The sequence below is a fragment of the Varroa destructor genome, unplaced genomic scaffold, assembly GCF_002443255.2.
Source record: "Varroa destructor unplaced genomic scaffold, Vdes_3.0 BEIS01000006.1, whole genome shotgun sequence".
NCBI classification, from domain to species: Eukaryota; Metazoa; Arthropoda; class Arachnida; order Mesostigmata; family Varroidae; genus Varroa; species Varroa destructor.
The window spans coordinates 24,168,465-24,181,899 of record NW_019211459.1 but is presented as its reverse complement, the minus strand read 5'-3'; the positions used below and the strand labels follow the sequence as shown (position 1 = coordinate 24,181,899).

Sequence of the window (13,435 nt, the reverse complement as noted above, 5' to 3'; positions counted from 1 at the left end):
ATATTGCTGCTGATGTTATCCGTTTAACAATCGAATTCTCTAATTATTTTAGCCCATTTGAAGCTAATCGAAGATCGGCTCGATCCACGTACGTATTTTAGAAGTTGGGAAATGGTTGACATATTGTAACATGTCTTGGCTTGGAAACAGACTAAACAAAAGGCCAAGATGTTGACCCTCTTTTTCAAGTGACTATTAGAACACACTGGCTTAGCTTACTCGAACCACGAACGTCGCTGAGATGTCGGCCTTCCCCGCCGAAAAATCAAGCTAGGACCTAATTAATAGAAGCAGCCGGTTGATAAAATGTTATTTAGGCCAAAACTCGTAGCTGTCGTATCTTTTCAGCCTCAGAAAAATAACTCGTCTCTAAGCAGAGTATTCTGGAAAAGGTTTAAGAGTCTTTTTATTTTATATTTTAGAATACTATGACTGTTATCGACGGTGGTAACAGCAGTACATGTGTTCGATACTTGATTACATTTTTGGTTGTGACCTTCAACGATTAATTCATTAATGGTCCAAAACTATTACCGATCAATTACACACTGCAGTACGACATATAGTCTAACTTATTATGTTATATTAGACTCATATAAAGAAATTCGTGCTGAAGGCGCGAGCGAGTCGTGATTTCACATAAGTAGGTCTATCTTGTTGCGTACACGTGTAAAACTAATTAAATGCAACCACACCACTTTAGTAGCAGAAAAACACAATGTATGTTCCCATTCAACAGAATACGATGGCCTCACAGTGTGAATTGTTTTCATTAATTAAAGTAATAGACAATCGGCTGTACTATGCAATAGTAAACCCGTCGGCCTATTGTCCCGGCTAGTCCCGGAAGTCATGATGGTAATAAAAATAATAATGATCATTTAAAATCAAAATAAATAGTTTAGTCAAAAAAGTCAATGTCTTACAAAGTTCAAAATACGGCATATGAATTAGGACTTCTTCTTATGCGCTGTGTCTAAAACTATACCTAAAAAAAACAACCAGATTATGCATTTTTTACGTTTGGTAAAGGCGCCATTTTTGACAGTCATGTTTGTCCAATATAATCACCCTTGACCGCCATTACAGCTTCAAGTCGGGATCAAAACAACTCATTTGTTGTTACTCAAATATTCCTTTTTTAATTCGAGAAGGTCTTTTTTTACAGCAAATGCGCGCCATACGATATTAAAAGGTATAAACTTGATTAATTGTCGTTTAAGTACGCTACATACAAAAATTCCAGCGGAGTCAAATTCTGGGCTAATCATAGGCCAAAAGTCCCAGAAATGCGAGCGCCCAAAAACGTTCAAGAGGTCAAGGAAGGTACGCATTGGAGCGAACCAATAGACAATCGTTCTCTGAGTTGTCGCCTATTCCTTCTGACGTGCTGTCTAAAACACTCTAATAAGCTGATAGACTGTAGCCATGAGAAGATTTAGCAGTAACGTATTTTGCTTACTGAACTTCGAACTATTTAATAATGTCGTCTATATTCGTCACATATACGCATATTGTTTGCTGTCACCTGCGGCAGTGTATAATGGGGACGTCACAAACAATACATTCATACTATCTGCATGGGATTGCGTGACTGATTCAGCTCACATGCTAGTACCAACCGTCCATTGTCAATTAGCTAAGCATGGTCTATTTGAATGTATCATATACTCTAATCGGGCTGAGGTCCCTTCCTGCAACACCTGTATCTATCGATGTTCAGCTATATGTCACAAGTACGGCTCATCATCACCAATGATTTACTCTCCAAGACTGCGATTTTACCCTAGCCTTAGATCACACAAAAAGGCCCTCAGTGAAAACCGAGTAAGGGAATGTAAAAATTTATATATTTTGCTTGCGACGTGTATGCGAAGACCGAATCAGGTTCTTGTGAGAAAAATTCTTTTTACATCACTAAGTTTTTGACGATGCAATATCCTGTAGTAGTGAACCAACATGACTTTATGTGGTAACCATGTCCAACTTTTGTCAATGATTTAATGATCGCATGCAGTGTCTTTGAGCTACGATACCACTGCACGTTTGTGAGTGGCTAATCTGATTAGGGGACGATCTTTCAAAGCAGACATTTGTGTGCGACAAAAGCCGCCGGGCATTGTATGACATTAGTGTCCGTGAACAGCGCGTCGAATCAATAAACTAGGGTAAGGAGTGTTGTAGGTAAATAGAGTTTTTCGTCTCATAGTGCAGTCGAGTGCCTATTCGCAAAGAACTGCTTGAAACAGTCTTACTAACTTGATAGTATTCAAAATGGCGTACTCTTGCTGGCACAGAGGCCTTCAGAATAGTACAACTAACTCCGTTAGAACCAGGCAAACCTTCAAACTAGACTCGATTAATGGTTTTGTGCTATTAGTTTCAAAGCTGGTTGAATGGAGAAACTTTATATGTGATACTGCAATACTGATTTTGCGTTTAACCATTAGCGTGTACAGTTACTTATGTATACGTCCTACGGCCAAAATTGCTATTGGCCAAAATTCTTAGTATTTTATAGGATATTTTTACTGTGATCAGACTCGTTTATCCTCATTAACTGAATATGGAAGTTCGACTACCAAAGAACTGTTAAAAGTAGGATTGATCATATGTACTGGATAAATGGACACCGTTCTAAGAATTTCTTCAAATCATTCTGATTCATACGTTACATAGTTAGAAGGCTTTAGAAATAATTAGAAGACAAGACCTTTATTAGATTGTCTATCTATTTGTAACAGAGCAGCGGTGGTTAAAAGAGTCAACGATGCTGGCTACAGTTTGCGTGACTGAATACTGATCCAAGTTGTTATACAACCATTTTTATAGCCGAAGACCGTTGGTAAAAATGGAGTTAAGTAAAATTAGACTAATGTCACCCTTAATAGGAAGTCGGACAGGCGAAGCGAGACCGCTTTACATTAGCAGCCGATTCGAACTTCAAATACGTAATGGGGAACTGTGTTAGCTGGTTATGCGATATGTGTCCGCTACTGACGCCTATCTATGAGCAGATGGTTGAACTCGGCAGCGCGCTTTGGCAAAAGGTAACGGAATTCTATAGGATGATACGCAGAGCTCTTGAGGTGTTCTTCTTGGAGCGGACAGATATTGCTGTCTGCTTCACTATCGCAGAAGCTATCTTTTCGAAGCCTAGAGTTAATCTCCATAATGAAGGCTTCACGTCCACTACGGTGGCTCCGGGGACACGGGCAGAGCTCTGGAAAAAATCTGGTAAGTGTTTGCTCAACCTTGGTGTGCAGAATGAGACTTCCACGTGGGACACCACGTTTTTTAATAAAAGATCATGAATCCTTTAAGACGAAAAGGGAGTTTTTAAAGAAAAATAATGGAATAACGGAACAAACATGGGAAAATGGTTCATTTTTTATCACCCAGGTCTTTGGCGATCGTGTCTTTTAACGTGCTCATGTTAAATTCTCGCCCAATTGGTGATTTATACCATAACCCTAATGGCTTGTAGAAATGAAGAAAGAAAATGGCTTTGACGTATTGTTAATTTTTTAAGAAGTCATTTACCAGCGGTATCAGTAGCTACTATGATGACGGAAACATCCAGCGGTTAAATCGCAACATTAGGTACATCATTATATTATATCAGGAGAATAATTTATCGGCCTATTTGCTTAACTGACTCGTATAGGGCCTAACGGCCTCCTTGCACTATCATTGTTAATATCCACTGCAAAAAAATAGATAGCATGATTCACACTCCCTTTCGTATTGCATAGAAATCAAAGAAGAACAAATAAAAGGTACATTTCCCAAACGCGGGTCGGCAAAATGTTTATTCATGATGGATACGTCATTGATGGGTGATTGAAATAAATAACTCTGACGTGTTTTGTTATCTTGTTCAACATAGGATTTCTGCCGGTGCTATTTAAACATTTGGAGAACGTCTCAATGTCCGGCGGAACCGAAGTTACAGTTGCTGAACTTGAGGCAATCGGGTGGACCGTCGATCGAGTGATTGAAGAAATAGCAAATGTTTACAGACGGACACAAAACAGTCATTTAGTCAATGGGGGCTGTGTTAACGGCAACAACAGTCTTCAGACGGAACGATTTTTCCGTTTGTGCGCAGAACGACTGGCGCCAAGCCTCTTTCAAGCTATGGCAAACAAAGTACATAGCTTATGAACTATATATTTAGTCGTAACTCGAGTTCTGATATGACTCAGCATTAGCGAAATGTCTGTTAAAAGAGGTTTTGTGTGTAATATGCGTAAGTGTTGTGTAACTAAAACACAATAAGCAGTATATGAGGGCGTCACTTGCCCAGATGTAAACGTTAAAAGCAGATCACCATTATGGTTATGAAGTTCGTTTTTAGGACGAATTTCAAAAATGCACGGGAAGTATCTTACATCTTAGGGCCAAAAGGACAAACCAGAAATACTACGGCACGTTATAAAGGTCGGGTTTTATAAACTTTTTTTTTTTATCATTTGTCGTATCGGACTTTAATTGCTTAAGGAAGTGGTAAAAATCACAACGAAAAAAGGAAGTTATTGGTAATAACTGTCCTAAGAATTAGGACACGATTGTATGCATTTACATCGCTTATTGTTGGCGTTTATTGTATGTATTCACAAGTACAATAGTGATAATATCACTTAATAAAAAGACCATGCGTAGGAAGAACAGAGCAAGTTTCTTTTTCCTAATTAGAGCCAGCCTAAGTACTGTGGACAATAGGAAAATCTGAGACTTAAGCAGGCTTATTTGAGAATTAAGGCATTTTCAATTCTAGATAAAAAGATTTTTTTGCTGGGAAGCGCGAAAGCAATCAGCTCCTGGATGAAAGACTTACGTATATTGTATGCCCCACTCGCAATAAAGGATCATAATAAGTAATACAATTAAGGAATCTTTGCGTAAAATGCATGCTGCTACTCAGAAATAAGGCGTTCGGCAAAGACTTTCACTCCGGTCTAATGAACAACATTGTACGATGAAAGTTATTTGAAACTCAACTTTGGCAGTCTAAGTGGGGTACCTGCACGATTGGCTGATCAGTCATGTACATTGGTAAACATTTATCGGGCGTTCAGTAAGAAATATAACGTACGTAAAGTGATTATAAAGCTCTCGATAAACTTATTCTGGAAAAACCAATTTTCGGGGATTATTCAATCCACTATGACAAATCTATTAGCAAAACTTGTGCCCATTAAAAGAATAGTTTATATAACTTTAATAATAGTTTTATACATACGTAAAATAGGGCTAACATTTGTTCAGACAGCTATCCAAAAACAAAACGAGAGTTTAACGTCGTGCTTTGGAAACTACTTTTTGTTTTTATAGTGGAGGCAACACGATAATATCAAATCAGTGCAGATTGATAACTAAGATATAATAGACCAGTATAATGGAGATACCGGTATCGGGATTCTGCATCTCAACGAAAATAAGCAATTTAAAGAGCGATAGTAGGCATAGAAAACTAATCGCGTGTGTCTTTATTGGTAGTAGAAGGCATCTTATATCATAAGGTCCTTTGTAGAATAGGCCCAGTTGACCATATGAGTGTAGCACTAGGACTTGATTGTTTACCATTATGTTACCACAGCATATGTTTTCATGTGAACACTGAAACACATTGAAATGGGGACAACCGATCCTGCTAAAGCAAAATATCGACCTGAAGCTATCATTGAATTTTTTCAAAATAAGCAATTCATAACGATATCCAATGATCTCTTTTTGCGTGTTTCACCTTTCACATGGAACACATTGTACGGAATCACATGATGGCAAACGCATCCGCTAAGGATTGGTACAATCTGATGCTTTCAAAGGTCTAGATCAAAACAGTAATCTCGATAATGAATACGTCTGCAATGGATATCCGATACATATATATCGGGTTGCTGTGTGTATATCCAATAGATACAAGTAACGTGTATACGCGTATAGAAAGAGGACATCTAATATATCTAAAAGGCAATCTTTCAAACACTAAAAGTGCCACACAGATGATCGTATTTCGAGTATCGCGCAGTGCAGAGTTACTACCGCCATTCTGTTTATATGATGTTATTATGGTATTTCTATTTGCTGCCTTATTTATGTATTATTGAAAAAATAATGTACAGCCGTTGCGTTCGCGTATACGTTTGTGAAAAAGAGTTCGCCGGTTGTGAGGCACGCGGAAATGGGCATGTTCACATAAGCCATATTAGGCTATCGTCGTTAAGCAACCTGTTAGGTGGGGGACGGGGGACGACGACAGCTGTACATCAATCATTGTGTTTTAACTGAAAGAAAATGTTCTTAGTGTGAAAAAAAGCGTGATTTAAGAGACAGCGCCGTTCGTTTTGGTGCTATCAATTAACTAAACGACAAGACGGCGTTTAGTCGTCTTTAATATCTATATACTCATACTAGAGTACATTTATACCGAAATTAACTTATTAATTATATCGAAAATGTCTAATGTCACATGAAATGAACTAAATGTCTAAAAGCAACATGAAAACTCACAAGTCTATTAATGGTTTCGAGCTTAGCGGCTATTTCTTTCAAACCCGCCTTTTATTACACTAACATTGTTGCTATTTTTTTTAATACTCACTGGGCAATTTAAGCAATAGAGTTTACCTTCAATAACTTCACCAAGTAGATGAGTGATAAATTGCATTTTTCAGACTAACTAATCTGAGAAAAAGTCCTAGGTGCAAAATTTATGGTCTTGATGAATAATAATCATGACAGTAAAATATTTTTTTTTCTTCCAGGGGAGACATTCTACATGTCCCACCGCAACTACCGCACAGTTTTGAGTCATTTATCCAAAAATGTTTGGTCCCGTTTATTACCATTTCTCTACTAGGAAAATGAAGGGCGACGAAAAAAACGGGACAACGAAACATGACTAATGGAATGGAACAGTGGAAGCGTTCTATCGTCGTCTTCGTACGGATCTGCTCTCTGTGTACTTTGTGTTTTCTATTCTGTTCATTTTCTAGAGACGACACGTGGACACTTTTAGCCTACAGGTATAGACACTATTCAGTGGCCATTTAGCTTATATGACAAAAATCAAACATTTTATTACATGTTTCATTTGAGGGAATGATGCGATCCTTGGGCTCATTCAACGAACCTATGCCAACTAATTGTGTAAAGCTGTTTTACATAATGCCGAATTGTTTCAGGTGAATCGGACTCGCAAAAAATTGGCACAAAATGGAAAATGTCATTAGTTAGTGGTCTAGCTTAAGCTTCATCATGAAGAAATTGTGAAACTAGGCAAGAACATTTCAAAACAGTTCATGGAGTATCTCAGCAAATACTATGAAACATAACCCTATGCAGAAAGTGCTTCGTCTTTTGTGTCGACTTTATTACGCTGTCTGTTATTCATCTTCGTAATGAAGGATTTACGCCTGCAAAAGCTGCAGGTACGACCTGCAAATGTGGTAAGTTCGACTCTAAAAAGAGAGCAGACATCTTTTTAACGTAGTAGGGTACCAAGGCAAATCATTAGACTGAAGAGGACCTTACTTCGTTGCAGAAATGCGACTTTTGTCTTCGAATGAACACCTTCCGTACGTAAACCCATACGTAAGTGAATGCTAAAACAACGTCAACATCAGCTCATTGTTAACCACCTAAAACGTTATTCGTTTTTTTTTTTCCTTTTTTCCGCTAAGACCTACGGTGTGAGTAGAGAAGTAGCATGCCCATAGAGCATATAGCTTGTTTAACGTATGTGCCATTATTAAATAAGCCGGTGTCTTGTAAGAACTGTTATTTTTCGCTAAGTACAGTTTTTTCAGCACGCTTTAAAGGTCATGACTCTTAAACCTCAAAATAATAGCAATACTTCGAAACATGTTTTGTAACTTCAATTGATAACCTGTTCACGGATTCATTTGTTACGGACGAATATGGCGAAGGAATACTTTTGGAATACTTATTTATTCTTTAATAATCATCTATGAATTAGACTAAAAGTTTGTTCGATGTGTTTTCCCAGGTGTAAGGTTCGATTTAATTGATTTCGCTTTTTACTGTACATGGCACGGAAATAATAGCATTTTTTTTTTTAATATTAAGTATAACACTTTTGTATTTTTTATTTACTCTATGCTTTAGAAAATATAGCAAAACTTTTTTTCAAACTCATATCAGCACAGAAAAACTCAATATATTCCCTCTCCACTACTGACGAAACTAATCGGCCGTATAATTAAACCATGTTGTGGCTTGTCCAATCTACTGTTAAACCATAGCTGGGGTTAGAAAACGTTATCGAAGATTCATGTATTTGACGCGTGATCGTCGCCGATACTGAAGTATACGTGCAAACTCTCCTTTCAGATGCAAGTTCACCATTAGAAAAATGGAGAACATAAACCTATAGCAGTATATTTAGGGACCGACACGTTCAGGTGTTAGCGGTGTAGTCTGGCCGATCACTACGTATCTCCGAGTACGTACCAGGAACATACGGCCATTGCTGGCTCAAATTTTAGCTTTAATTAAGTGCTTGCCATGCGATTTCATACGAGAGTTGGAAAAATCCCAAAACTCATCTAATGGGCATAGGTCCTTAACTCCTTTAGGCTGGAGGTGATTCCGAGGACTTGTTCACGCAGTAATAATAGCTGCATTTGTTAAACATTGGTATACAAAAAAAACTTTAATGTTCATTTAGTCTTCGATGCTTTATCATACCTATCGATAGTCTCACTGCACTCCTGGGACAGCGTTCGTCCTGGGAAAGCGTTCCTCCTGGGAAATATCAGAATGTAGAATACGTTTCCTTATCGTTATGCTGGGAAAATCAAATAGGCAACAAACTTCGGGACAGTTTTCCCTTGGAACATGTTAAGCTGCAAATGACTACATTTGCCATCTTTACAGTAAGACGATAACATCTTTTCCTAATTGAAAACCAAGACCATATTATTCGCTTCGTTGCCTATTTGCTCGTTGTTACTTGCTGCGCCACTCAATGATCTCTAACACCGACGATGGAATAGGCGATCCAAGATATTAGGGAATTAGCACTTTATTATACGGTGATTAGTATAGTCCGTTAATAACAGCGTTCTATAGCGGACAAATGCTTCGAACAACAGCGTCTTCAATCGGTGGTGGCGTAGCATCCTCTGAGCAATTGCCGGATAGTATTTAGAGTTTTTGTAGGTAGCGAGTTTGTGTGTAAAAAAAAAAATTTCTCCGCTTGATTCATGTTACAGATTCTTCTGTTTTACCAAGTCTTTCTCGAACTTACATCGTTCCCTACGCAGCACTCCGCTAATTACTTTATCAGGTGAAATCTTCATAGGACCCGTTATGACACACTAACAATGTGCTAATTCTCGTCCGTTTAGCACAGTTATAACCAAAATAGGTTTCTCGCCGTAAGTTGCAATGCTTGTTGTTTCCACCAGCAGCAGCAGCTGGTGGATACTTTCACAAATCTATCAGAGAACCACGGCCGTGCACCAGCTGTTGATGTCGAAGGACGTCCTCACGATCGGAAAAGCGCGCTGTACAATCGGCACAGGTAAAAACCACGCTTTCAGTCGCCTTCGTTGTTCCGTTCAAAACTGTTGACCTTTTATGTGTTTTACTATGATGGGTAAGAGTGACTGCATTAGTGGCGCTGAAATCGCAGTTGGGACAATGGTAACGACCGCGCCATTTGGACACTAACGGATTAGGTTGCAGATTATGTTGTTGCTCGTGGCTCTCTAACTCCGCCTAGAATAATCATAATCAAACGACCAGGCTTTAGTTAATACGCGACATTGCGATTTTTAAGAGCGATAGCTTTCGATCACGTATTAACCAGTGAATCTAATCGAATGCTCGACCTCCAAGCGGTACCCTTAGCTACGTTCATGAATAAACTAGTAAAAAAAAACAAACAATTAGCTAATACTATTTATCAGTCATTCATAGACATCTATACCGGCACCCCGATTTTATCTAAAACGAAACTATCAGGAACCTTTTCTGTTGTGCGGAAATCGCACCGGCCGCAGAAATGTGAATTACTGTACAGCCTTTGTCGAAACTCCTCATCCGTCAGATCTGGACAATGTGCAGCTTCGAAATGGTTGAGAAACTCCTCTACAGTCTCGTGTCCTAAATCACAGCGGCGACATATGAAGGTGCCGATCCCTTTTGGATAAAACAAATCCAAAGCTCTCTCAGTGTTTAGAGTCAAACGTAAACTAAAAGCAATTCCGTTCATTTCATGAGTTGTAATAAGAATACACAAACTCGACGTACGTGATGTCTTAGTTATGGATCAGTACTATATACACATTTCAATCAGAATTTCGACAAACGTCTAAGATCCTACACGTAAATAGCGTATCATTTTAATTCGTTTTTTCTTTAACTTACTTAATAATTTCTTATTAATTTCAAAAATGCAGTGATTAAATTAACCTACCGTTAGTGCCAAGCTTAGAATTCGATCCACCTGCTTTTATAGTCTGTGGGCTCACTTTAAGAGGACGCCCTCTTCGTGGGCCGCTACCTGTTGATGGTACGAACTTTGGCGCCGTTTGCCAGCCCTCTAAATTAACAATTTCTATTTGTTAGATAAAGCGTCATTGTGTTTTACGTTCAGGTCAAGGGGAAAATGATCGACAAAGTTCCACTTCCGCTGACCGTCACAATCCGAACGAAATCTAATCAGGAAAAATTACACGATTAAAGAAACTAGCAAAACGTATTTAAATCCATTCTCGCTTTATATTTATCTGATCGATTTTAGGCGTTCTTCAGCTGTTAGACCCTTACTCACGTTCGACAATCAATGCCTATTAGCAATATGGGATATTTGACTTGACCTCTTGACAGTGATAGATGAAAAGTGCTTTAAGTCACACAACTAACATTTGACCAATTGTATCGATGTTATACTAATAAACAGTATTAAAACGTAGCATTAAAATTTTCTAATGAGCATAATATGCTAATGTAAATATTATTCAGATCGTCAGCTCATAATTATCGGCAAAACCCTATATATAGATGAAAATGACAACCTCTTTCTTGTGTGGGGCCTTCCTCTTCTTCGGGTCCTTCCGTCGAACCGAAGTGGAGTTTCGAATAGTCCACCACGACGTACTGACGCACGGAACGTCTCGCGCGAGCCTGAAAACAGCCGAGACAATTACGCTTGATAACTAGCATGGCTGCAAACCATTCTGCGTATGCACACTTAGAGAACACTGACTAAGACGAATTCGAATCCAATATCAGCATAACAACTTGTGTGGCACTGCTAATATGCAAACTCCATTTTTACTTTCCCATTGTCGTAGTGAATCTTTTTTTTTTTTTGAACAATGGAAATTATGCGATGTTTTATTAAATAGAATATGATACGTTGCCTTCAGTGAAACAACCACGTCCCCTTTTGAAGAACCCGTCTAGCCCGGTTCTGTAACGAGGCCAAAAAAAGCCACATCATTTAATTGTATAAATATGAGTTTACTCGCTCTTTGCCTTACCATTTGCGGTTGTGGCAAAGGAGTACTGAGAGTCTGGGTAGCACTAGCTGGTTTACCATCGTCATCTCGAATTGTGATCGTCACTACCTGAGCGGGGCTGGTTGATCTCTGATGTTGGCCTCCGCCGGGCTTTCTTACGGGCCCCGTTTCTTTGCCACGCCCCCCAATAGCAATTCCTTTAGCCGGCAAATTAATCTTCTGTTTGTCAGCCTCCGAAATGTTGCGTTGAAGCAGACGAACATAGCTTTTTACCTGCAAATATTTTACGATGTGCCTATATTTTTAGTACACACCGATCGACTTCTACGCACGATCAAGGGCACTAAAGTGCGTCAGCTGCCATGGAACACACAAAAACGTTCGTGATTGTGAAGCGAATTATTGATTATTGGTCGAACACAATTCTATAGAAACCATGAAGTTTTCTCGATCTTATGGACAAGTACGAACAAACACAGAAGCAGTGTTCATAGGTTTGTTAGCAAAACTAGTTCGGATTACATTTCATGTCCGATCTCTCTGGGAAACGGTACCTTTTCTCTGCTCCGATCGGCAGCCCCCCGACGAATTCGCTTGGCCGAAACTGGAACAATTTCCGGCAATGGTGATAAATCCTTGACTGATGTAAGCGCCTGTTTACGCCGCGCTGAGGATCAATCAAAATATCGTAAATTAGATTAAGTTTGACCGCGAAATATATCGTTCGCCTATATGTCTCGTTATCCAGTTACTGTTTCAGGTTAGGACACGGTTTTAACTAATACTGCCTGATTCTTCGCGATTGTCTTCTTTCTGCTTCAGTTATAAACCAGTCATGGCACAGGCCGATTCTTGAAAACCACTCAGTTCGCTCTTATAAATTGTCCAGAAGCTACTGACAATGTATTTGTCGAAATATAATTTATTATCCCTATAAGCACGCATATTTACCTAGCGTTAGCCGATGCTTAAATCTTAAACCTAACCAACACAGCTGCCTGGTGATATTCATAGCTATCTGCTTGCATATTAATTCAAGTGATAAAAAGTGGTTATTAATGACGCATCACCTAAAGATTACTTACATTAGATATGCTTCATAGGCTTAACTGGAGATCCGAATTTTTCTACAGCGTACTTTAATCCTTTTTGCTAAAAATAAAATTCGTAAGGCGATAAATATATCTAAAGATGACGTCAGGGTTCTACTCACACATCTTACGGGTGATCTAATAGTTTTCAACAAACGCTTTTTCGACACGATTGCCTCGCAAGTCACAAATTTACATTCGAATCAATTGCCACCTTTACACTTGGGGAGCACTCGATTTGTCTTTCCGTTTTGTTTATAGCACCTGCATCATTCTCCATGCGCCGTTTTCGTCCAGCATACAACCGCTGTCGTTCAACAGTTATTTTTTGCACCCGAACAACTCAACTATCGACAGTTTATTCTCCCATAAACTAAATCTTTTGTTATAATATATAATAGCTCGCGAATCATGAACGCAACGTTTACTCGCATACAATCTTGCATGCACATGCTCACATAATGAGACAAGGGTTTAGCCGCCAGACCAGCTGGCTGCTGGTCAACTGCCCGACTACTAACGAAAACTCCGCGAGCGCAGCGTTGCCCCGGTAGACTCTCGAGTCCAGACAGGTTGCTCCACACAACGACTGGTCTGTTTAAAGACACGGTAGCCTTGTCTGCCTTCAATGATTTTCCTTTAGTTTTCGCCAGCTCTATCCTCTATATGGTCCCCAATTGCTCCCTCTCTCTGGTGGTACTTCCATGAACTGCCTAATTTACGGGGTGTCGCGACTAAACCTGAGCAAATGGTGCTAGTGAGCCTGATCAAACGCAAACAAATGCCCTTTCCCCGTTATATTTTCGCCCTTTCAGGGAATGCAAGATGGCGGCCTCCATTTACCTT

At 39.2% G+C, this 13,435-nt stretch overlaps 2 protein-coding genes across 11 annotated transcripts in view; one reads left to right on the top strand and one right to left on the bottom strand.

The window, feature by feature from the left end:
- Positions 1-4,675, top strand: part of LOC111253375 (troponin I-like) — a 20,249-nt gene extending 15,574 nt beyond the window's left edge. For 3 of the 7 annotated variants that reach the window (XM_086993845.1, XM_022812670.2, XM_086993844.1), the window contains 3 exons: positions 53-1,827; positions 2,892-3,237; positions 3,890-4,675. Coding sequence is in view for 5 of the 7 variants with exons in the window: in XM_086993844.1 (XP_086849970.1) it covers positions 1,429-1,827; positions 2,892-3,237; positions 3,890-4,167 (1,023 nt within the window). In the remaining 2 variants the exon portion in view is untranslated. The other 4 variants (XM_086993843.1, XM_022812672.2, XM_086993848.1 and 1 more) reach the window with 4 other exon arrangements.
- A 4,359-nt stretch (positions 4,676-9,034) lies between these two features.
- LOC111253371 (uncharacterized) lies at positions 9,035-13,290 on the bottom strand. Of its 4 annotated transcripts, none has more exons than XM_022812665.2 (7): positions 12,712-13,290; positions 12,053-12,165; positions 11,520-11,771; positions 11,052-11,160; positions 10,451-10,576; positions 10,001-10,173; positions 9,035-9,750 (listed from the first exon to the last, which is right to left on the bottom strand). In XM_022812665.2, the coding sequence occupies exons 1-7, from the start codon at positions 12,713-12,715 to the stop codon at positions 9,460-9,462; spliced, it is 1,068 nt and encodes a 355-aa protein (XP_022668400.1). In that variant the 5' UTR covers positions 12,716-13,290; the 3' UTR covers positions 9,035-9,459. The 4 variants fall into 4 exon arrangements, with proteins under 4 accessions (XP_022668400.1, XP_086849966.1, XP_086849967.1 ...); XM_086993840.1 differs by lacking the exon at positions 12,712-13,290 and adding an exon at positions 12,450-12,515; XM_086993841.1 differs by lacking the exon at positions 12,712-13,290 and adding an exon at positions 12,450-12,515 and having other exon boundaries at positions 11,607-11,771.
- Between the last annotated feature and the right edge of the window lie 145 nt (positions 13,291-13,435).